This window comes from Cinclus cinclus, chromosome 3 (genome assembly GCF_963662255.1).
Source record: "Cinclus cinclus chromosome 3, bCinCin1.1, whole genome shotgun sequence".
Taxonomy (NCBI): domain Eukaryota; kingdom Metazoa; phylum Chordata; class Aves; order Passeriformes; family Cinclidae; genus Cinclus; species Cinclus cinclus.
The window spans coordinates 112188899-112213274 of NC_085048.1; the positions used below are offsets into that span (position 1 = coordinate 112188899).

The 24376-nt window shown below is 50.6% G+C and overlaps 1 protein-coding gene across 1 annotated transcript; it reads left to right on the forward strand.

Moving 5' to 3' along the window:
* Positions 1 to 615: 615 nt before the first annotated feature.
* Positions 616 to 23169, forward strand: LOC134042050 (serine/threonine-protein kinase pim-1-like). The gene is made up of 10 exons (XM_062489125.1): positions 616 to 642; positions 9655 to 9750; positions 9837 to 9887; positions 10116 to 10485; positions 10699 to 10875; positions 11150 to 11220; positions 15834 to 15960; positions 20037 to 20083; positions 22537 to 22683; positions 23086 to 23169. The coding sequence occupies exons 1-10, from the start codon at positions 616 to 618 to the stop codon at positions 23167 to 23169; spliced, it is 1197 nt and encodes a 398-aa protein (XP_062345109.1).
* The last annotated feature ends 1207 nt before the right edge of the window (positions 23170 to 24376 follow it).

Consider the following 24376-nt stretch of genomic DNA (forward strand, 5'->3'; position numbering starts at 1 on the left):
TCATGAATTGGGGAGTTTAAACTGCTGCTCACTATGGCAGCACCCATAACCTGCCTTGGGCTATTGCAAACAAAGAGTTGGCATCACTGAATCTCTGGTCTGTTTCCTTCTGTAGGTTTGGAAATATTTCCCTAAGCCTTGGTAGCAGTGATCCTGGTTCTAACTTGTGTTTTTAAGCAGACGGTTTCCTATTCTATATTCGAAATGTTGGTGGGGTTTCTCTGTGTCCTTGTAGGGGATGGAAGAGCAGAAGGGTGAACGCCCATGTGTCAAGAGCCCTGTGAAGATGAGGAGCCATGTCTCAAAGAAGCCCCAGGCCACATTTCCTTCTAGTCAACGGTACTGAGCACTTTTGTTAGATGTGACAAAGCACACAACAAGTTTGACATTTCTCTTCTTCAGGAAAATCTTTCTGGCAGAGATGGCCTGTGCCAGAGATTGTTTCCTTTCCCTACAAATGCTCTTTAATAAAAATGTCTACTTCTGTGTTACACTGAACAAACATCTCTGCAGGGGTTTCCACAGAAATGAGGCAACAGAAAGACACTTATTGGTTGCAGCACAGACAAGTCAGGGCAGTGGCAAGGGCTGTGTTGTGGAGGATTGGAGAGGGCCATGTCTCTGCTGCCCGACTTGGGACAAGTAAATTCAACCAGGGCTTTTTACATCTGAGTGGAGTCTTTTTCAGATGGGTGTTTTGAGGAGAAATCCCAGTCTAGCGGCAAGATGCCATTCCCCAAACAAGCAGTTCCCAATCAAGTGGATTGGCTTGGCTGAGTCATGGTTTTCTTACCCTCACACAGAACCAAGTTTGAGTAGTAAGTAGCAAGGCAACTCCTGAGCAACTTTGGTCAAAAGGTGTCTCAATAGGGACTTTTTGTCTTGATATTCTTGTCCTTCATATAGTTTGCTGGATGGACAGCATGTTTGGTTGATTTCCTCCTGTGCTGCAATCTGCACTTAAGACAGGGATTTGGTCCTTGCTGTGTCTTCATGCCAGTGGCAGAGCTACTTGTACCTGTTCTCTGATAACAGAACAGATTTATTTAGCTCTGTGATGCTCAGCAGTGGCAGGAAAGTGACCACATGCCTCAGTAGCATAGCTAGGATCTTCCCATGCTCATGGGAGAGACAAGTTGATCCAAGAGAATTGTTCCCAGTGGGTTTGTTAAGTTATAGATCTAGACTCTAGGAACGCAAACTTAATGTGAGCATAGTGCTGGGATGTCTGGCATCTGTTTTTATCTCTGTTACTGATTTTCTGGATCCTTCAGATATGCCCCTGGTCATCTGCTCAGATGCATCTGAGCTCCTCTTTCAGACTGTCATGCCTGGTGTAGAGACATTTCTGCAGAGTGATGAGTTTCCTTCTTACAAGACACACACCTCCCATATGAGCAGGCATTTAAACATGGAATTAGTGTCTCTCGTTCTCCACAGAGCAATGCAACCTGTGTGCCTGGGAAGCCACCTGAAGATAGATCAGATGCATCTCATACTTGGTTTTCCTGAGTGAGAACTGGCGAAAATGTTACTTTGCAGATTTTCTCCCATAATGATTGTCATGAAGTCCATGCTCTTTTCAGAGCCTCATGATTCTCTAGCTTGAAATCACGAGTAAATCACCTCTGGATGTTTTGCTCACAATTATCTGCAGGTATTATCACCAACAAGCCATCATTTGCTTTTATTTTCCAGGGTGAAGTCGACCTCGGATGGACGCCTCCTACACCATCCAAAAGTCCAGGTCACGTTGCCTCCAGCTGTGGATGAAATGGAGATGCTCCAGAAGCTTGATGATCTCCTGGAAGCCAAGGGGTTTGAGACACGGATGGAAGGAGTGGCACTCCTCCTAGACCTGTGCAAAAACAGCCCCAAGCTCATCACCACGAACATTGTCCAAGTATGTAGGGTATCTTCACTGTTCCTTCCCTTCAGCTCCTCTCCCAAGCCTGTAGCAGTACACTTAATTCACTGTATCTTGGCACTACATCCTGCCCGTTTGGGATAGGATGGCCCCTCTTACTCAGACAAATTTAACTCAGGTCCAGCATGCAGGACAAGTTCTTTCAGTCCAGCTGTATTTGTCTGGCAGGTGCCTATTGATGCTGTTCATCACATGATGACAGAATTTTCCACTGCTCTAACCTTTGCTGTCTCCTACTCCCAGCTGGGTTCAATGAAAGGAATCCAGCCACTGAAAGCATGGCAATTCTTCTCTTGATGAAAAATGTGTTTGGATGGGGAAGAGAAGTATCAGGCTGGGTTGGTATAACCCAAATGTTTCTAAAAGAACACTTTGGTAAACTCCATCCTGTCTTGCACAAACACATCTGTGGCTACTCATTTTCATCCTTGTCTCTATTGCACTTGGTAAAGATGGTGTGTACCTCTCTTGGGCACTAAATGATCATTGCTACATCCCCTCTCCAAACAAGGACATTTTAATCCAGCTTTCTTGCTGCTTGTTCTCTTCACAGATTTTTGATCATTTTGTCCTGAGAATATCTGACACGCACAAGAGAGTGAAGCAGATGGCGCTGGACGTGCTGGCAGAAATGATAGCCATCCTGGAAGATGCCTTGAACCCCGTGATTGTCCGTTTAGTGGAAGGAATACTAAAGAGCCTGAACTCAAAGGATACCGGGGTTCATGCTGCAGCTGTGAAAGCGCTGGAAAAATCCGTTTCTCATTTTGGTAAGGCTGACATGGACTCTCCTCAACTGTGTCTCTGCCTCTCTGACACAAGAGAACACTGAGTGCCATGAGAGCTCTTGTTGCCCGTGGAACACTCCAGCTGACATCCACCAGAAGCTGTGGGGGTGCAGTCCTTAGGCACCAGTCCCCCAAGAGGCTTGAATGTGCATCAGCATTTCCCACAAGTGCCAGGAGCCCTTGGCTCTGTGCTGCTTGTCTGGAGAGGAGGTCCTGGACTACAGCTTTGTACAATTCAGAGGCAAAGGGGATTTTGGAGTTTGCTTGGACCCCATTAGATTTCCCAAATGAACAGCTTTGCTGTTGCCATGAAGGGACACTGGCCCATCAAAGCTTCTGCAGAGCAGCCCCCTGGAAGGCTCCACATTATAGGCATTAGCTGCCTCTGTTCCACCTTTCCCATTTGTCTTCTTTTTTCAAATGGGACACTTATGATTCACCAAGTGCATTTCCTTAAAACAAGCAGATAGAAATCCAGCTGTCAGTGATGTCTTGTTCCACATGTTGTTTTCATGGGGCAGGATGGCTGTGGCAAATACCTACACAGGCAAGGACTGCTCTAAATTCCTTTGTCACAGAGATTTATGTCAGCACTGAAAATGCTGCTCGGGAGAAATATGCCTGACAAATGGAGTGTTGAAGAGGCAGATCTTCAAGGGGAGTTTCCACTTTCTCCACCTCAGCTGCTCTGCGAACTCCTGAACTGCCTGACTCTGTGCCTTTGTGTATCCCAAGTCTGGGCTTCTTCCTGTTTGCTCTGGAGTTCAAAACCTTTTCACTGCTTACGTGTGATTGAACTCTTGAGGTCCTTGATCTGAAATGTTTAACACAGCTCCCGGTCCAGCAGACAACTTTGCATTGACAAATGTGAACAGAGAGATTTTCTTTGGGAATTTAACCCCCCTCAAGTAGGCTGGAAGGAAAGAAGTACATCAGCAGAAAATTACTTGATTTTATAAATTGGGGCTGCCCCTGCCCTTCCCCTCCCCACTCTCCTTTCTCCTAGGACCTCAGAAGAGTGAGCAGAAACGTGTGTTTCTCTTGTAGATAAAGTAGCACTGATGAAAGAGTTCAGCCACCAATGGAGTCAGCTGAGTGGCCAAGCTCTGCTGGATGTGACAGAGCGTATCACAGGTATGGCCTCTGCTAAGCCAAGAGGTCTCCCCAGGGAGCATTTCCAGGGCATTCCTGGCAATAGACAGTAGAGTAGCTGCTCCAAATCAGGAGGTGCTGAGCTTGTCCCTCCTGCCCAATGCCCATGGCAGCTGTGTTTGGCAGGTTTTCCCTGGCTGCTGCAGAGGTGTGCAGTACCTGGCACGGGGGTGGCGCTCGGCCTTGGGGCCGAGCTCTCACTGGGGCATCTCAGAGCCCACCTCCAGGAAAGGGAGGGGTTAAAAATACCCGAGCTGGCTCTTCTCTTGGGAGCTCAGGGTCATCTCTGGTCCTTTAGGGAAAATGTAGCAAGTGCTGTTTCAGGCAATCCGTTTCTTTTGTCCTCACAGAATTCTCATCTTGCTCTTGAAAAGTTTTGAGACTGAACCCTGCAGTGCCTGGGGGTCACAGCTTAGGTCAAAACTCAGCACCCAGATTAGGGGCACGGATTTGGTGCAAGGCAGCCTTTGGGGCCAGAGGGGCAGAAGCAGAGTGCTGAGGCTCCCTGCCTGTGCTGTCAAAGTGGCATTGGACTGAGCATTTCAGGGTGTGCCAACATTGTCTTCCTGTGTCAGTGCTGTCCAAAATGCTACAAATGCAGCTGATAATTGATTCCTCAGAGGAGCTTGCTATGTCAGCAACAGCCCAGGAATGGAAAAGTGATAATCTCTATATATAGTGGACAAGATGATTTACAGCCTTGCTTTAACGGGGTCTAAATGCACTGCTAAGTGTGCCAGCATCTTTAAATGCAAGGTTTCATAGATGTTGTGTCTTCTTCAGCAATCTCAAATGCTCAGTGTTCGGTGATTGAGAATGTCAAAAGCCCTTGAAAGGGCATTGGGATAAAGTAGATGTCTAGGAAGAGGGAATTTAGTTTTGGAGATATTTTGATCTCTTCTTCAAATAAAGGAAATAAACATAAATTAGGACTCTTTTAGGAAGAGCAGATGTTCTCTCTGAGATTTAGTGGGAACAAACAATGTTTTCTCAAGTTCCATTGTGACCAATGTCTTGAATTGGATTTTAACACCCATTGGAAATTAACACCCATTTTGAAATGGATGCCATAACCCTTTTCCTGCTTGGCAGAATTGGTTTTGGGCACTTTCAGGAAGTGTTTAAATGTTGATGATTGCTGGTGGATTACGAGCATAGAGAAAATGAAGTCTCTTCCACCACAGAATTAGAAGTGGTTACTGCATAACATTTTGCCTGATCAGAAAATATGAATGGTGTCCAGAGCATTTCAGGTTTTGATGTCTCAGCCACATCTGCCATGCAAGGAGCCTGTTGGTTGTCAATTTTTTGCCTGTGTTTGACAAAGTTCAGTTCAGAAATTGAGCAGGGAGTAGGCTTCAGAGAGAAAGGGAGAAGACACTCGTGTTGTGGTTAAATTTCATTCATCTGTGTTGCATTTTTCTCTCTACATTCTACTATTGCAGTGCACATTGCAAGAAAAATGCCATTAACATTGGGAGGGGGAATGACATTAAAATGTGGAGATGCACAAATGCCACAGCAATGAGGTCTGGGTAATTACCTAAGACACCCTGAGGTTTGAAGCAGCTGTTTGTTGGAAGGCACAAAAGCATTGTGCCAAAGACAGCAGCTAGTCACTGATGTTTCTAATCCAGCTGTCAAGCAGCACCCATGTCTGGTGGGCTGGAGTTTGGAAGTATGGTCTAATAGTGCCCTTTGCTGTGTGCCACTGAGCAAAGGGAAGAGCCAGATTGGATTCTGGCACTTTGTCATCAAGAGTCACAAAGATGGAATTGTCCTTTTTCTTAGAAACCTTTCAATTGAATCTCCATGGTGCATTTCCAAATCTTCAGTGTGGGTTTAGACAACTTCCTAATGGAAATGAAAGGGAAGTTGACATTTTAGTCATTCTTGATGTTGAAACAGGTTGTGAAATGATCCAGTAAAGGTACAAGTTCTGCCACAGGTGCAAGTATTTGTTTGGAGACAGTACTCCTGAGGTGTTGGTGGTTCTATTTTGGGGAGGATCAGCTGCTTTGGCCATTTCTGGATCGTTGGGCTCTGTGTGCTATTTCGCTGCTCTTAGGCAGAGAGGCTTCCAAGAAGCAAATCTCGAGGTGGATCCTTGTTTGCATTAAGGTTGTTGTTTCAGAAGCTTGTGTCTCTGTCCCGGCAGTGCTTGTGGAAGGGGTTTATGCCAGGAGCCCTGAAGTGGTCCAGCGCTACGCCCTGCCCGTGCTCTGGTCCTTCCTGGAGAACAAGGCGCTGCCTGTCCGCAGCGCCAATGTGCGCACGGTGGTCACCAGGCTCGCCTCTGCCCTCTACGAGGTGATGGGCACCAAGCTGAAGAAGCGTGCTGCCACCCAGCCCCCACATGTCCAGGAAAACCTCTCCAACATCCTGGGCTGGTGAAGGCTTGATGTTCTCCAGCAAGTTGACCAAGTGCTGAGATGGACACCTGCGGTTCTGACCTTTTAGCTGTGCCAAAATTGACAAAATACTCAGGAAGGGTGTGCATCTGCCCCTGCTCTCTCCACTGCCCTTCCTAGTCATGGCATGCTCAGGGGCCTGAAGACACTCTGGATTGAGGACAAAGTGAAGGACTAGCATGGCTCAGCCTCCCACCGAGGTAAGGTGGGAGCTGGGCCGCTCTCTGGTGGGAGGAAGGGTCTTGTGCCAGCCTGGAGAGCCTGTGCACATTGCCAGGCAGCAGTTGTGCCCTGCAGGTGCCCCCTGCCATGAGCTGTGCTGCTGCCAGTGCCCCGTGGAGCTGTAGGGCTGCTGAGCTGTGGGGCAGGGAGAGGAGCAGGAGGCTGCATGTGCAGCTGAGCCATTGCTGGGAAGCACAGGGCTCTGGGCTCCCTGCTGTCCCAGGGCAGCCCAGAGGCCAGGGAGTTCCCCTGGGAGCTCTGTGGAAGTGGCTCAGGGTGTGCCCCTGGCCTGCCTCCAGAGGGTGATGGTAGGAGAATGTTTCCCTGTGCAGCTATTTATGAATTTCCAAGAAATGTGTTCTATGAAATATGGAGCTTCAGATGCTTTAGGTTTGCATTGCAGCCTCTGTTACATTTTGTGTCTCCATTTTGCAGACCTGCCTGGCTCCTGTGTTTCCACCAAGTTTTCTCTGGACATTCTTTTGTGCATTTACCCACAAAGTCCTTTCCTGCTGTCCAGAAGAGCTCTTTCCTCCAAGCCCAGGAAGAAGCTGCTGCCTATCCAAAGAGCGTTTGAAGACAAGGATTTATGCATTAGCCTGTATAGTTCCAGATGTACATATGTTCTGATAGTTATCTGTAGGTTTCAATAAATATATTTTGATTGTATCTTAATAATTTTGTTGTTATATTTTTTTTGTGTATATTTTTGGTGGTATGTTTTGTTTTTTTATATTTTATAGTTTTATATTTTTTCCCATTGACATGCTAAGGATGGCCAGGTCCCTGAGACCTTGAGATGGGGAAGGGAGAGCTTCCCTGATTTTGTGAGTTTCTCTGGGAGGGTGGGGCCAGTGGGGGGAAGGAGGCCAAGGCCACGAGATTCGAAGCAGGTAAAGGAGGGTGGGGGGGCAGTTACTGGTACTCACCCCTTTTTGGCTCTGGAAGGAGGAAGGCAGCTGGAAAACCTCACCACGCCATCCCAGTGCCAGGAGCTGCCTCTTCTGGTGTTGGACCTCACACCCCTGCCAGGATGCTGTCCTGCTTCAGTTTGCTATCTCCAAGCATCCTGTTGGAGCACCGGGACCGACACTGCTCCAAGGATTCGTGAGCAGAGTCTCTCCTCCACCCTTCCCATCTGAGACACAGCTGCCATCACCCCCAGCTCTCCTGCAGCTGTGCAGGGATCCACACACCTGCCCTGTCCACTGGGAACCTGCCAGAGCTCACTGCCAATGGCGATGGTAACTGCACCAGGGGGGAAAAGAGCACACAACCAAAGGAACTGTGACTGGGTTCCTGTTAATTTCATAGTTATTGTTGTTTAGATTGGCCTTGTTATATATTTAGTAGAGAACTGTTCTTCCTGTCCCCCTATCTTTCCCTGAGAACCTCTTGATTTCAAAATTATACTGACTCAGTGGGAAGGATTTTACTTTCTCCATTTCAAGGGAACGTCCTGCTTTTTCCCTAGCACACACCTGTCCATTCAAACTAGGATACGGAGCATGAGATGCAGGGCTGATGTGTGAAAGCAGGAGGATCTCCTCCAAAGTAACTTGTTTAATTGTCCATTTTATTACTTCTCTATTTACTCCACACTACTAAGGCAAGGCAAGCTTTGCTTGCAGGCAAAACAGGCATGGGATACACTAGGGTCCCTTGCAGGATCAGCAGGGCTGGCAGTGACAAAGCAGGCAATCTGCTCCATGGTGAGCCACTACACAGCCGCATCCCAATGTGGGTTTAAGTAGCATGGTATTATGGAGAACTCCTTTTCTGCATCAGATACCAAAAGAACGTCCACAGCTTCTGGTGGCAGTCAGCTGGAGCATTCCACAGGCAACACGAGCTCTCCAGGCACTCAGTGTTCTCTAGTGTCAGAGGCAGAGACACAGTTGAGGAGAGTCCATGTCAGGGGTCAGCCTTCCCAAACTGAGCAATGGATGCTTCTGCCACTAACACTGACAGGAAATAAACAAACAAAATTTCTGTGCACACCAGGGCTACGTGTGGATTACATTATTTCTGTTTCACATCCCGGCCAGAACAACATCGTGGTCAGAATATCATTGTTCCTAGATTCTCTAACACTAAAAATATTGCTAGAGAGTTTTTGTCATTCCCATAGATTTGGTGACATCCAGACACACTTAACAATCCATTTGGGTCCAAGTTCCATATTGCAGACGATGTCTTTGGGCAGCCTGCAAGTGTCTCAGCAGAGAATGAAAAGGGATGACAATACTGACACGATTTGTCTTTGCTACTTGAAATTTAAAAGCTCCGCTCCAGCCCACACTGGCAAAATTGTCAGAAGAGGCAATTCTTCCCCACAAAATGCTTCATCTCACTCAAACAAGAAAGCCACAAGCCAACAGTCTTCTTTACGCCTCCACTGCTTTATTTGGCTATTTCTCTAATAGGAATTAGCTTCATTTATTCTTACTTTGCTTCCTGTGTTCCACGGGGCGCGCGGCGGCTCCTCCGTTGGGTTCGCGGAGGCAACGGCAGAACGGCCGCGCGCTCCGGCGGCTCCGCAGCAGCAGCAGCAGCAGCAGCAGCAGCAGCAGCAGCAGCAGCAGCGCCTCTCTCGATCGGTTTTTCGATCGGTTTTCCGCTCGAGTTCCCGCTCGCCCTCCGTGCCCTTCTCCCTCTCAGACTCCCTGTGATCCCGTTCGGTCCCGTCCTTGTTGCGCCTCTCCCAGCCCGGCTCATGCCGCGCCCCGCAAGGCGGCCGTGGGCGAGCCGGCCCCCTGCCCGCCCCTGTCGGGCACGCCGCGGTGCCGCCTCCGCGGGGCTCAGTCCGTACCGCCTGTGGCACCTTTTGAAGAGCCTGTGGACGAGCTCCTCGCTGCACTGGTGGCGGTGGTGGAGCAGCAGCGTCTCTTGGCTCCGCCTGGCGCGGGCCCTGGCGCTGGCCCGGCCCCGACCGAGGCCCCTCCCGCGGTTCCGCCCACAGCTGGCCCGCAGCCGCCCGGCTCCCGCCCCGCCGCCGGCGCATTCCCCCGAGCGAGCCTCGCCGCCCGGCAGTTCGGCCGCCGGCCCCGAGGCGCCGGAGCCCGGGGCGGCTCGGGAAGCAGCGGCGGCCGGGGCGGGCGGGTGCCCCGGGCAGAATGCCGAGAGCGCGGTGCCGTCCGCACGGGCGGAGAAGCCTCCCCTGGAGCAGCTGTACCGGGAGGGCCCGCTGCTGGGGAGCGGCGGCTTCGGCAGCGTTTACGCCGGGACCCGGCTCGCCGACGGCGTCCCGGTAAGAGACGAGGCCGGCTCGGAGCGGGGAGGGGGGCGGCGAGCGGCGGGCGGCGAGCTGAGCCCTCCGCTCGCCTTGGCTTGCAGGTGGCCATCAAGCGAGTGTCCCGGGACCGCGTCTTGGAGTGGGCGCGGCTGGTGAGTGAGCGGGGCCAGCGGGAGCAGGCGGCGGGGCGTGGCGGGCGGGGTAAGGCCAGGCCCGGCCGGGTGGGAGCCGGGACGCTGCGATGGGAGCGAGCGTGGAGCGAGCGGGGGCCGCGCAGCGTCCCGGGCCATGGGCAATGGGAGCTGCGGTGGCGCCGGGCAGGGGGTGGCGAAGGCGAGCGCAGCATCGGCGCCGCTGACGGCATGGCGGCTCCCCCGCAGCACGACGGCGCCCTTGTGCCCCTGGAGCTGGTGCTGCTCTGGATGGCGTCGTGGCCCGGCTTCCGCGGCATCGTGCGGCTCCTGGACTGGTTCGAGCTGCCCGACGGCTTCGCGCTGGTCATGGAGCGTCCGGAGCGCTGTCAGGACCTCTGGCACCTGCTGCACGCGGGGGGGTTCCTGCCAGAGCCCGTGGCGCGGGCGCTGTTCCGGCAGGTGCTGGGGGCCGTGCGGCACTGCACCAGCCGCGGCGTCCTGCACCGCGACATCAAGGCCGAGAACGTGCTCGTTGACCTGGCCACCGGCGAGGCGAAGCTCATCGACTTCGGCTGCGGCACGATCCTGCAGGACACGTTCTACACCCAGATGGCCGGTGAGCCCAAAGCCGGGGCCCAGCCGGGCAGTGGAGCTTCTCCCCTGTGCTTCCACAGGTGGAACACACAGGGAGGGAGGGAGGGGGAATGCTGCTTCAGCCGGCTGCAGCCAAGTTGCATTTTGGCAGGAGCTGGGGCTGGCTTTTGAGGAGCTGGCTGGGAGGGAGGGAGCAATCAGCATTGGCCTGATGAGCTGTGCCCGTGTGCCATAGGAACGCGGGAGTACTACCCACCGGAGTGGATCCTCTTTGGCCGCTACCATGGCCAGCCAGCCACCATCTGGTCCCTGGGCATCCTGCTCTATCAGCTGGTGTGCAGGCACCTTCCTTTCAAAAGCAGAGAGGACATCGTCCGGGGACAGCTCTTCTTCCCGCCCCGGGTGTCTCAAGGTGGGGATGGGCCTTCAAGGCACGGGAGCAAGAACGGCTTTGGGAGAGGGCAGGTGGCACATAAGTGTCCTGCTGTTGCAGCTGGGGAGGAGGTTCATCTCCTGGGCTGAGCTGGACGAGGTGGCAGGTGTACCTCTGCTGCTCTCTTCCAGAAGAGAGGATGGATGGGAAGCTGTGCGAACAGCTCTGAGCACTCTTAGTGTGCTGTGGGCACTGTGAAATCTGGGAGAGCATGGACAGGAGCTGACCAGCAGTTTCTGGTTTCTCTCTGCAGAGTGCCAGCACCTGATCAGGTGGTGCTTATCCATGGACCCTGCAGACAGGCCATCCTTGGATGACCTTTTAGAACATTCTTGGGTGCAGAAGCCCCACCTGGCCCAGGAGACAGCAGAGATCCATCCCTCTGCACAGTAGAATCCAGGATGCCCGCAAGCAGCAGCTGCTCGTGTCTCGTGGCTCTCAAAGAATTCCCCAGAGCATTTCCCAGTGGCCCTGGCATGGAGCAGAGAGCACAGCCAAGGAGGTGCTTCCTCAGGTCCCCGGCGATTTGTGGAGGGAGCGGCTCAGGGCTCCCCATCCTATTGGAGAAATTGTGGCACAGTGCAGTGAAGTTGCCACAGAGTGGAAAAGGGGAAACATCCCCCTGCAGCTCAATGGCCTCGTGATGTCCCCGCGAGCCAAGGCACATCTGGCGTGTTCTTCTGGAGATCAGCGCAGAGCTGGAGAACGCCGTCCTCGAGCTGGCCACTGGCAGGGCAAAGCTGATGGGCTTTGGTTGCAGCCCCTTCCTAGAGGACACGCTCTGCACCCCGACGAAATCAAGATGAGTCCCCAGGCGGTGCAGGGGTGGGGGGATGCTCGTGCCTCCAGGCATGGCAGGGCTCAGCCTGGCCACATGCTGGAGGTTCCCCATGGGGTGGCAGTGGACAATATTAATCTTTCTGCCAACTGCTCAGCTGCTTTTTGGTGGGGCAGGGGATGGATGTTGTGGAAGGGGAGCCGGCTCCTGGCCTCGCTGACAGCTTCTTCCTGCCAGCATGGCACAGGCTGGGGTGGGGGCATCCGGCCTGACAAAAGCATGCATCCATGGGGATAGGGAGCAGCAGAGGGGGACGGGTTCTTTAGCCATGGCCCAGCTGCTCTGCTTTGCAGGCCCTTGAGGAAGGGGTGGGCATACAGGTGGGAAAGGTAGGGTTTTTCCCCACCACTGGAGAGATTTTAGTATCATAAAGAGCGGTCAGACCTTCCCCAGGCCCGTGAAACGGTGACAACCTTTGGTGCTTTTTCTTGTTTCCAGGTCTTGTTTTGAAATGACTTTCATGCAATTGTTCTTTGTTTTTTCCAGAAAGATTGCCACTTGTGTCCAGACCAGATGGAGAAGCACCGGCACCGTCCGTGGAGTGCATCCCGTGCCGGTGCTAGCCGGGGAGGGTCCACGGTGTGGATGTCCCCTGCAAAAGGATGAGGACCTTGTGTGGGATCGGCTCCTCTCCTGGCAGCAGGTCTCCAGAGGTGGGTACCCGGTTCCACAGCTCGGGTGGCAGAAGGGCTTAGGGCAAACGGCAGCAGGCACACGAGAATGTCGCTCTTGCAGCTGCTGAGGAGGTTGTTGTGCCATGCTTGAGCAGAAGAGGTGGAGCGTGTCCTGCCACGCTGCTCTCCTCTAACAAGGAGGGAATGGGCTGGGAGGTTTGGGCTCTGAGCACAGCCAGCAGCCTGGCCTGAGCATAGGCCGTGGTGGGACAGGGGGGACAGGAGCCTGCTGCCACTGACCGTGGCTTTCTGGTTTCTGTCCCCAGGCTACCAGCAGCTCATGCCATGGAAACGGCACCGCTCGACCTGCCAGTCTGGGAGGGCTGGACGGCAGCGGGTGTTCATTTGCTGCCAAAAATAAATCATTCTTGTTACTAACATCATCATCATCATCATCATCGGAGCATTTCTTTCATCCTTTTTTCAAGCTTTTGGCCTCCCTTCTTCCACCGAAATCTCTTTGCCTCTTTCCTCATCCACTTGGTGGAATGGGTGGGGGGGTTTAAGTAACACAAAAAGTTCAGCAACAATTCCTGTTGCCAACCGCAGCAGTCTCTTCAAGAACCTGGAGTTGGTAGCCAGGCCCACATTTCACTTAGAAAGGGGAGTGGTTTGCAGGGACAAAGATGTCCCTCTGCTGCAAAAGCAGGGAGGAAATCAGAAGCAGCAAAATGCGATTTCAGCTCTACCCCCGCCCAAAGTTGTCTGCGTCTTTGCCCTCCACTCCAAAATAGGCAGGCAAGGCTGGACTTGAACAAGGTTCAAGTCCTTCATGGTCCCTTGGCATTAAAGGGATCAAGTAAAACTCTCGTATGCAGTAATTGGAGTACAGCTACTGTAGGGATAAAGGAAATGTTGGGAGCTGGGACATCCTTCTTGTCTCCTTTGTCTCCCCAGGTGTTGTAGCCTGGATAGCTGTTAAGATGGTTGCAGGTAAAGGAGCAGCAAGGGCCTTTGTATGGGATCCACGGAGATGTTTATTTCAGCCACTGCGTGGATAGTCCAGGGTCAGAGGCAAAGACAAAGGGGAACGTCGGGGTGAGGGTCCAGGTTGAAGCAGATGGGTGTCCTGGGCAGGGGGAGCATCAGGGAGCACTTACCAGGGGACATGGGGGTGGCACAAAGGTGGGGTTAGGGCATGGGAGCCAACAGGGAAACAGGGTGGGAGTGACCAAAAGCCTGAGAGACAGGGAGAGGGCAGGGGGCTGGCCCAGGGAACAGAACAGGGCTACATTGGCATAACAGAACAGGGCTTGCTATGAGAGAAGCCTCTCGTGTCTTCCTAACTAGGGAATGCCTTTTAGGGTCTCCACAGTGGGGTGTTTTGGGTTCAGTTTGAGTTTGGGTGGAGATACTGCTTTAGTGTAGTGGTTTTGGATTGTTAATTTGAACGTTTTTAGTTGTGAGATAGGATTAGGAGGAAGATAAAACAGGCTTAGCTTTAAATAATACAAAGACAAACTTTATTACCAGAAACTATAGGGGAAAAAAGAAGAAGAAAAATTAGAATAAAACTTCAGACTACTCTTCTTCTTTCCACACATTTGTTTTTTTTGCATTGACAGCATACAAAGAACAACTCAGTTAGTTTACCATTTCTAAAATAGTCATTTACTTGTTTCTTTCAGAGAGGAGATTCTTCAGCCTATAGAGATTTTTCATAAGAAACCATTTTTAGGTGGTCTTGCTGTTCTAGTGTTTAGCCGTCAGGGAGGATAGAGATCTGGTTATTATGTAATATTTTTTTTCTCAACTAACATTTTAATTCATAACTAATACTGAGGACCATATCAACTTATGAGGCACACTTAAAGGATTATAATAGTTGAAACAAAAGCTTACTCCACTTTTAAAAATAGAGGGTGTTTTTCTTCTTCTTCCCTAGGGAGAAGCAGGGGTTTTTTCACTATTTAAACCTAGGGCACTTACAGCAATTTTAACATTGGTTTATTTTAACACCAACGCTTCTTCTTACATCTAGAGTTAGAATCTTTAATCCACCCCATATTTTTTATGTGTTATAGGGAAACAACGGATTCTTTTCTATAGCATAAAAAAAAGGGAAGAATTTCAGTCTATGTCTTCCTTCCCTCAGCTGAGACTTGACTCTTCTCATACTTTGATTTTGGTGTTTTTTGTGCTGTTTTTGTACATATTATCATTTTGGTTCTCTGTTTCTTTTTCCACAGGACAGAGAATAAAGTATTTGTAAAGTCATATTTTGGGCAGTGAAAAAGTTAATATTTTGCCAGGGCAGGAGAGGGTTCTGTGATTGTTTTTAGGTGGGGCGGCAGGAGCTCTTTACCATAAGGAGCCTTCTAAGGCTGCGCCGGGGCCGGGCTGGGATTGTAGGGCCCGGCCAGAAAGCGGAGATGAGTTTTTTGGTTGTAAGGTTGTTTTTTGGCGTTTGCTGTATGTAGTGTTAGTGGTGGGCTGGTGGTTTTCCTTTTCCTTTGCCCAGCAGCCGAGGTTGGGGCCCTTGCCAGATCGGGGCCCAGCTGTCTCTCCCCCAGGCCGTGTGGGCGGTGAGGCAGGCCTTTTTTCCACCTTTATCTCTTACTGTTCACTTCCTCTTGCTGGAAACGGGATTGTTGGAACACTTTAGAGGAGACGGCTTATCCATAGTGTTCTGTTTTAAATTGTCTAAAACCGTGTGAGACAGATGGCTTCACATAGGAACATCCCCAGGGCTGCTGAGGGGAAGGCACCACTTTATTTGTTGTGAAGAGAAGTAATCAAAATCCGCAACCAACAAGCTGCAAGGCAGAACGGAGTGGGAATTACAGAAATAAAGGCCTTGAAAAGCAGCTTTGGAAAGCAGCTACTTCCTAGACAGTGCCAAACCCTCCGACCTGGCCTGGCCGGGCCCAGGGCTGGCTGCCCTTGGGAAGGGAAGGGAAGGGAAGGGGATGGAGCTGGGGTGGGGGCTCTGTGGCCATGGAAACGAGAGAACCACGGGCCAGCGCGTCACAAAGGGGCAGCCCCGCAAGGGGCTGTGAAGGTTGTGGTTGACACGGACACAGTGGCAGGAGACACGTCTGGCTCTGCCTGTCTGTGCCGACTGCTGGCGATTGGAGTCACCCCACCTTGTTCTAGGGCTGGGGACCGAGCTCCTATCGCCGTCTGCTCCGAGACAGTTCCCAAATTCAACCCCAGGTACTTCTGCGAGACAGAAGCACAGGTTCAAAGATGGATTTTACTGGAAAAGGAAAGACCACGGAAGGAAAAGGTGAGGATAGAAAGGAGCTGAAAGGCCCGAGTCAAATGGAGACAAATTCCACCAGATTTCAGGGAAAATTGGTCCATGGTGGTCAGTTCTGGCTCTGTGTCAGAGTTGGTGGCTGTGAGCTACAGGTGATCTTGCCAGGACAGCCCTGGCATCACAACATTTTCTCATTAGCTTACTCATTATGTTTTGTCATTAGCGTCCTCTTCTTTTCACAGTAGCCAAATCACTCAAACTTTCAGTCAGGACAGGGACTGTGGCCACAGCTGACCACAAACTGGACACGGTCATGAGACGCAAGTTCTGTTCCTTTGTTTGCCGCCAATGTCAGGTCTCACAACAGATAAATTTCCTGTTCTTCCTCTGCTTGCTAATTGGGTGTAACACTGAGAATGATATTAAGGTGCTATGAAAACGCCAGCAAGTCCTGCCTGCTTGCTGAGAGCTCTTTGTAGTTTGCAGAAACAGCAGTCACAGCTGTGTGGGTCTTTATTGGGTGTTCACAGAAGCCACACTAGAGAAGGAGTTTTTTTCCCCTCTTCCCATTGGAGCCATCCAACTTTCTGTTCAGCCATGGTAACTCAATAGTGTTCAGAGGAATAGTTCACAGGCTAGGTCCTTGAGAAATGAAACCTAAGAAATTTTCTCCAAAGTTCAAGAATCCTGCAAATGCCCCACCCATTAGACGTGTTTATGATAAAGATGGGACTTCACCTAAATGAGTTCATCCCTTGTGAGGCTGGCTCAGCCTCCCACAGAGGTAAGGTGGGAGCTGGGCCGCTCTCTGGTGGGAGGAAGGGTCTTGTGCCAGCCTGGAGAGCCTGTGCACATTGCCAGGGAGCAGTTGTGCCCTGCAGGTGCCCCCTGCCATGAGCTGTGCTGCTGCCAGTGCCCCATGGAGCTGTAGGGCTGCTGAGCTGTGGGGCAGGGAGAGGAGCAGGAGGCTGCATGTGCAGCTGAGCCATTGCTGGGAAGCACAGGGCTCTGGGCTCCCTGCTGTCCCAGAGCAGCCTAGAGGCCAGGGAGTTCCCCTGGGAGCTCTGTGGAAGTGGCTCAGGGTGTGATCCTGTGGCCTGCCTCAGGTGGCTGCTGTCAGGTGCATGTTTCCCTGTGCAGCTAGTTTCCAGGAAAGTTTCCAGGAAATGTCTTCTATGAAATATGGAGCTTCAGATGCTTTAGGTTTACATTGCAGCCTCTGTTACAGTTTTATATCTCTACTTTCCAGGCCTGACTGGCTACCCTCTTGCCAAGAAGTTTTCCCTGGCAAATCCTTCTATGCTCCTTCCCTCCAAGCCATTGCCTCCCATCCAGAAGGACTCTCCTTCCACCAAGCCAAGCACGGTGTCCAGAGGAGAGCATGAGACTGGGAAAAACGGCACCGGCTGCGAGGATAAAATTAGAAATAACAGGGAGCTGAGTTCAGAAGGAAAAGAACAGATGGTAAGGAGACCGAGCTAAGTCCTGTGTGATAGATTTTCACTTTCTGCACTGTAAGCAGAGCTCAGAGAGCTTTTCCTGTGGTGTGAGCACATGGAACCAGCTGGGCCAAGGAAGAGCTCAGCTGGACACTGCACTTCTGGGAAGTGTCTGAGAACACGCTGCCTTTGCAATGGGTGTGTAGTGCAAACTTCACATCCTCAGCATGCATCAATGGCAGGAGAAGTCTTTGAATGGTTTCTGGGCTCTGTCATAATTCCTTGTCTGACTTATGACTGAGAAAAGCCCAAGAATCAGGCCAAGCTGCTTATGCTGTCCAATCTGGCCAAGCAAGCATGTTAGATTTTATAACCTACATGTATTTTTGAACCATGGCTGTGTCAGGGATATGTATTCCATCAGCTGTGTCTGCTTGCTAAGGAAAAAAGGAGTTTGCTGGAACAGGCAGTGCTACAAAGTCAGTTCCAGGTGGTCTCAGCTTTTGAGTTGTACAGCCATGGCCTTCTACACAGTTGTCTCTGATGCTATTTCTAGATTTCGTCAGCTTCTGGGCAGCTGTGTGCTCTGGCATGGCTTTGTCCAGAGGGAAGGGATGGGAGGTGGCCATGGGGAGAGCAGCTCAAAGCCCAGGCACACAATTTCCTTTGCAGCAGGGCCAGCACCTGCAGTTGTTTTGGGTTTACCATGGGGTGCAGGAGGAGGCAAATGAGCAACAGCATTGGCAAACAGAATGTCCAATCAAAGGCTGATGTACTTGATTCCAGCCTTGCTGAGGAAGGGCCCAATGTATTCCTGACAGGATCTAATCCTTCCACTGCAGTTCAAACAGGTCCTGATTTGGCCCTTTAGTTGTGCCAGAAATGATGGGATACTGAGGAAGGGCGTTCATCTGTCTCCACTGCCTCCACCTCCCTTCCTGGCCATGGCATGGGGGCCCTGGAGAAATTTGGGCAGGCAGAGACCTTCCAGAGAGCAGCAGGGCAGGGAGCTCTGCTGAACTTCCTAAATGCCAGTGAGCCTGAGATGATGGAGGTGTGGGAGCTGGAGAGCACGGAGCATCACGAGAGCTCAGCAGCTTCTGGGCTGAAAGGCTGCTGGGCAACTGTAAGAGGGAAGGGCAGCAGCAGAAGAATTGAGGGGCTTGAGAAAAGCAGGTTTTGACATCCTGCAGAATGGCTTTGTGGGGACTTGGCTGGAGATCAGCACTGGCTGTGAGGTGCCTAAGAGGCAGGGAGAGAACAGTGATCTGAACCTGTTCCCATACCATCCAAAAGGCCAGTGGAGGCCGTGGCACCGCAGAACAACTTGATACCAAACATGTGGATTCCAGCTGGGATCATAGCCACACTTGCAGTGAACTGAGCCCAAGGAGAGAGTTGGCAAGTCTAGGGCATGAGCACGCCCTCACCACTTGCCTTTTCATTCCCCATGCTAGGCCAAGCTACTCCAGCAGTTTGACTGGTCTTTTCCTGCCAGGTCCCAGTTAAAAGCATGGCTAAATGTCTTCAGCCATCAGTGAGGAAGGGCTGAATGCTTCATCTGAGCACTCTGTACCACTCTTTCCAGGCATCTTTGCTGTATCCCAGAGGTGGGGATATGAAGAAGGGGTCATTGGGGCTGCCTTTGATCCCCCCTATACCCAAGGCAGTCAGTCCCCGTGTTGGCAGTGCTGCAGGGTCTCTGCACAGCTCTGTGCAGCTGGATGTCCAAGAGTCCCAGGAGATGAGGTAAGCCAAGGTGTCTGCTGCTCCACTCTGCTGTTCAGCTCCCTCTTGCCATCTTGTGAGGTTCCTTTGCACAGTCAGCTGTCTCCCATGTACTTAGGGAAACCTCTGTGTATTCACCATTTGGCCCATCCGTGATGATCCAGCTCCATGTCAAACCCCACACCATGTGTCCCAAGAGCAGAGGTGGTGGTGGTGGGGAAGAGGAGGCAGGGCTTAAAAGCACCTGAAGATGGGTCCTCTGCTGGGCTTGGTATTGATTCCCTCTGTAATGTTTGTGGTGTCATTTGGGAGCTGTATTGCACGGCTCTGGATCCTGCAGATCTTTGAATACTGTGATCCTTGACTGGCAACTTCAGCACCGGAAAACTCTGTTTGGCCAAATATTGGATGCTGGAGGGGTGTCTCCGTCTTTAGCTGCTGCTTCTGTAAATGTCAGGCATAATTTCTCTGTGCCTGGGACGACACTGTGAATTGAGAACCCAGCTATATTTTCCGGGTATAGATGTAAAATCCTATCAATGTTTAATATTTAGGTCTGGGATTAAAACAGAGAGGGCAAGGAGGTACAGAAGAGTTATAGTACAGTACCTGATGGAAAGATATTGGCTTGTATATATGTGAGAAAATGTAGCTGTCAATGTAGCTTATCTGAAGGACAGCAATAATGAAGGAGTCACAAAAATGTCATTCCAACTGGAAAGCTTTGGTAGTGCATTGAAAGTGCAATGTGAATACACTTGCCTAGCAGTTGAGTTGGTAAAAGGCTTTTCCTTCTTGAGACAGCCATGAGGTGGAATATCCTTCTCAGGATACTGCCATGTTCGGACCACATGTAGCACGAGACTGGTACCAGTGAGAGCCACAAGCAGGCAAAGTCAAGCTTTGTCAGCAGAACCAAAGTAGCTGCCCTCCCTGCAGACTCATGTCTCAGCTTGGCAGCTCCTGCTGCTTGAGGGAGGCTGTAGGAGCCCCTTGGCTCCAAAAGGAAAGTCAGCAGAATTGGGGAGTTATGGTGCAAGTTGAGGAATGACTGCTGAGTTTCAGCTGGAGCTTGGCCAGCTCTGCCTGGCTGCAGCAACTGAATGCTTAAGGACAATTAATGAGCTTTGCATCTTGTTGGCTTGATGTGTTGCATTTTCTCCTTCATCAGAGGGACCAAGCAAGGAAGGATTGCTACACCTGTTCCTTCCCTTCTCTTTCTCCCTCCTCATATGTTCTTGTGTTTTCCATTTTTTAAGGCCACGATCAATCAGCAGCATCAGAGAGAAGAAGTCTGAACATGCAGGTAGGTACAGGGCATGTCTGTCTTAAAATTACTACTAGAACCTTGAATTAGAGGTGATATTTTGAAAGCTTTGTTAAAAATCATTCTTTTAAAAATTTCTTTAAACTCATTTGAATTCCTTGATGGGCTCAGTGGACTTTCCCAGAGCCCAGTCACTGGGAGTGTGCTGCAGTGGTGTAGTGAAAATTCCTGCATTGTGAATCTTGAGTGGCAAGAGCTGGATTGGGACCTTGGGGCCCTGGAAGTGCAGTGCAGGAAAAGGAAACATTCCTGTCCATCCTGCACACGCCTTTTATCTCCATGCAGTCTTTCTCATGTCAGAATTAGCAGAGAAGAAGAAGGCATTTATCAGGAAATTAGAAATCCTCTCACTCCTTCCTCCTGCCCTTGAAGGAGATAACATTTCCTTGAGGCAGATTCTGAACTGAAACCTTTGACATCTGAAAGAGAGTCATGGACTATCAAAGCCATTGCCTGGTTTTGCTCTGGGAGAAAGAGGGGAAACCTTCTGTGAGAGAAAGTCCTTTTGAATTTTCCAGTTATGGAGATGGAAACTTCCAAAGGGATGCAGCCTATGCAGGGTCTGAGTTTGTCGTCCTATAACAGCACAAGCCCAGAGCCACCTGTGGATTGTTCACAATGACAAATCTCTTGCCCCACTGCCTCTGCCTGTGTCAGTGTTGCAGGCTGAGGCTGGGGGAGGAGATGCCTTCTGCCTTGTCCCTCTGTCCCTGCCTTGCCTGATCCCTGACAAGTAGAATTGTGCCAGACAAACTGCGGTCTCTGGTGCGTCTGTGCCAGCCAATGCCTTTGAGTTGAAAGCCTCCATCAAAGCCTGTTGTTGTTGTTCCTTTGCCATTTTGGGGCACGTCACGATAGGGGAAATGAAATTTGAAGAAATAATTAGCTGATGAAGAAAGCAGATGAGATTTCCAGGTCCCTTTGCTCTGGGTTATTTCTGAGAAATCCTGGGATTTGCCCCTTTGGAATGACTCCTTTGTGGGTGATATGCAGCTGGAATGCTTAATGCAGCTAGGGAGAAGTATTGCTCAGTAAGTAAGGTGACATTTTTGCTGGATTCATTTTGGACTAGAAATGTGCAATTTCGTTAAATATTACCTGTTGTGCTTTCATAAATTGACCTGTACATTCTCCATGGATAAATAAAAGATTGGTTTAAGGATGTTCTTCTTTTTATGATCTGCCGTCTTCCATTTCCATTAAGGAAAGTTTGAATTGCTTTTAACTGCCATGATGAGAAATGTTTTGATGCAGGTCTTGTTTATACTGGATTTGGGTTTGTCTGCAGGAAAGAAAGCAGGGAATAAAACCCACGGGACAAGTATTTGAGCAGAAGTGGAACATTTGAAAGCTAATTTGTTCCCTAAAGATTTGGGCTCCTTGAATACTGAGGATATGTAATGGGGAGCGCAAAGCTTCCTTTACTTGTAACATGGGGTGCCATTGTTCTTGTACCATCACTTCCTTTGTTGTAAAGCGAAATAAAAGCAACCAAGGAAACCCAACCCAGAACCGAGTGGGACTTAGAGAAACAAAGGCCCTGAAAACTAGCATCTGAAAACAACTACTTCCTAGGTGTAATTGTCAAATACTTGTGATCACTGTGGTTTGCCAACTGTTTGGAAGGAAAGGGATCCCAAAGTACTTGATGGGCAATGAGTAATACATAAGGAAAGGAGTAGAAGCTCTCTCTCCTGGCTTGCCAGCTCCATACCGTTCAGAGGAATTACAGTGATGCTAGTTTCATGGAAAAAACATCAACAACAACAAAAAACCACAAAGTGATTTTCTGATTAATTCAAAACTCCCTTGTATTCCTCATCAATTAGATGATTGTTTGTAAAGGTGGGAGTTCACCTAACTCACTTTTTCCCTCGTGAGCCTGGCTCAGCCTCCCACAGAGGTAAGGTGGGAGCTGGGCCGCTCTCTGGTGGGAGGAAGGGTCTTGTGCCAGCCTGGAGAGCCTGTGCACATTGCCAGGCAGCAGTTGTGCCCTGCAGGTGCCCCCTGCCATGAGCTGTGCTGCTGCCAGTGCCCCGTGGAGCTGTGGGGCTGCTGAGCTGTGGGGCAGGGAGAGGAGCAGGAGGCTGCATGTGCAGCTGAGCCATTGCTGGGAAGCACAGGGCTCTGGGCTCCCTGCTGTCCCAGGGCAGCCCAGAGGCCAGGGAGTTCCCCTGGGAGATCTGTGGAAGTGGCTCAGGGTATCCTGTGGCCTGCCTCAGGTGGCTGCTGTCAGGTGCATGTTTCCCTGTGCTGCTAGTTTCCAGGATAGTTTCCAGGAAATGTGTCCCATGAAACATGGAGCTTCTGATGTTTTAGGTTTACATTGCAGCCTCTGTTACATTTTGTTTTCCCACTTTGCAGGCCTGAGTGGTGACTTTATTGCCGAGAATCTTTCTGGGTCACCTCCCTCTATGCTCCTTCCCTCCAAGCCGTTGCCTCCCATCCGGAAGGGCTCTCCTTCCTGCAAGCCAATCATAATGTGCAGTGGAGAGGAAGAGAAAGGGAAAGATGGCACTGGCTACAAAGATATCAGTAGAAACAGTGCGGAGCTGAGTTCAGAGGGAAAAGGGAGTGAGGTAAGGATACCAAGCTAAGTCCTGTGTGATAGATTTTCAGTTTCTGCACTGTAGTGATTCCTAGAGAGGCTGATCTGGAAGAGAGACCACGCATAGTTAAAGGAATACAGTAGGTGATAATTAAGAGGCCTTAAAAGGATACACCTTGGGCAGTACAAGAGCCTGGCCCGGGCTACACCCAGGAGGGATCCAAGATGGATCCCGCTCATGAGTTTTTACACTTTTATAACCTTTGGTCAACTTATATAGTAGGGGTTAATTGTCCAGTTACAGCTTCAGGTCACCAAGTCCCATCCTTCTGGTCCACTCCCGGCGCTTTCCCATTGTTTATGATTTTTAGGTAATGGTTGTCCTTGATTCTTAAGCTGGAAAAAGATTGCTGTGTCTAACTGCCCTGAGAAGAGAACCTACCAACACTTAATACGAAGTTCAGAGTCCCACACCAAGTCAGCACAGAATCTGAGGAAAGTGAAAGCTAAAACTTAAAGCATCAAGAGGAGGGAGTCTGAGAGCTTTTCCTGTGGACTAAGCCCATGGAGGCAGCTCAGCCAAGGAAGAGCTCAGCTGGACACTGCACTTCAGGCTGTCTATGCAATGAGTGTGTAGTGCAGACTTCACAATCCTCAGCATGTACCAATAGCAGGAGAGGTCTTTGAATGGTTTCTGAGTTCTGTCATGGCTTTTCCTCTGTCATATGGCTGAGAAAACACCAAAAGCAAGTCAGGGCAGCAAAAGTTGCCCAAAAGGGAAACCATCCTTCTGCATTTAGTAACGTAAGGGTAACTTTGAACCATGTCTAAGTCTTGGGTTTTTTTTTCTGTCAAATCTGTCTGGCTGGGAAGGAAGAAGTTGTTTGCTGGAACAGGCAGTGCTACAAAGTCAGTTCCAGGTGGTCTCAGCTTTTGAGTTGTACAGCCATGGCCTTCTACACAGTTGTCTCTGATGCTATTTCTAGATTTCATCAGCTTCTGGGCAGCTGTGTGCTCTGGCATGGCTTTGTCCAGAGGGAAGGGATGGGAGGTGGCCATGGGGAGAGCAGCCCCAAGCCCAGGTACACGATTGCCTTTGCAGCAGGGCCAGCACCTGCAGTTGTTCTGGGTTTGCCATGGGGTGCAGGAGGAGGCAGATGAGCAACAGCATTGGCAAACAGAATGTCCAATCATAGGCTGATGTACTTGATTCCAGCCTTGCTGAGGAAGGGCCCAATGTATTCCTGACAGGATCTAATCCTTCCACTGCAGTGCAAACAGGTCCTGATTTGGCCCTTTAGTTGTGCCAGAAATGATGGGATACTGAGGAAGGGCGTGCATCTGTATCCAATACCTCCACCTCCCTTCCTGGCCATGGCATGGGGGCCCTGGAGAAATTTGGGCAGGCAGAGACCTTCCAGAGAGCAGCAGGGCAGGGAGCTCTGCTGAACTTCCTAAATGCCAGTGAGCCTGAGATGATGGAGGTGTGGGAGCTGGAGAGCACGGAGCATCGCGAGAGCTCAGCAGCTTCTGGGCTGAAAGGCTGCTGGGCAACTGTAAGAGGGAAGGGCAGCAGCAGAAGAATTGAGGGGCTTGAGAAAAGCAGGTTTTGACATCCTGCAGAATGGCTTTGTGGGGACTTGGCTGGAGATCAGCACTGGCTGTGAGGTGCCTAAGAGGCAGGGAGAGAACAGTGATCTGAACCTGTTCCTATACCATCCCAA

Excerpts from the sequence above, each read along its gene's own strand:
- LOC134042050 (XM_062489125.1), top strand. The coding sequence starts at position 616 with ATGTCTCTGCTGCCCGACTTGGGACAA. Across the intron at positions 11,221-15,833 it reads CATCCTTGGATGACCTTTTA|CGTCCTCTTCTTTTCACAGT; the intron begins GAACATTCTTGG and ends TTTTGTCATTAG. Across the intron at positions 20,084-22,536 it reads GAAGAAGTCTGAACATGCAG|CCGTTGCCTCCCATCCGGAA; the intron begins GTAGGTACAGGG and ends CTTCCCTCCAAG.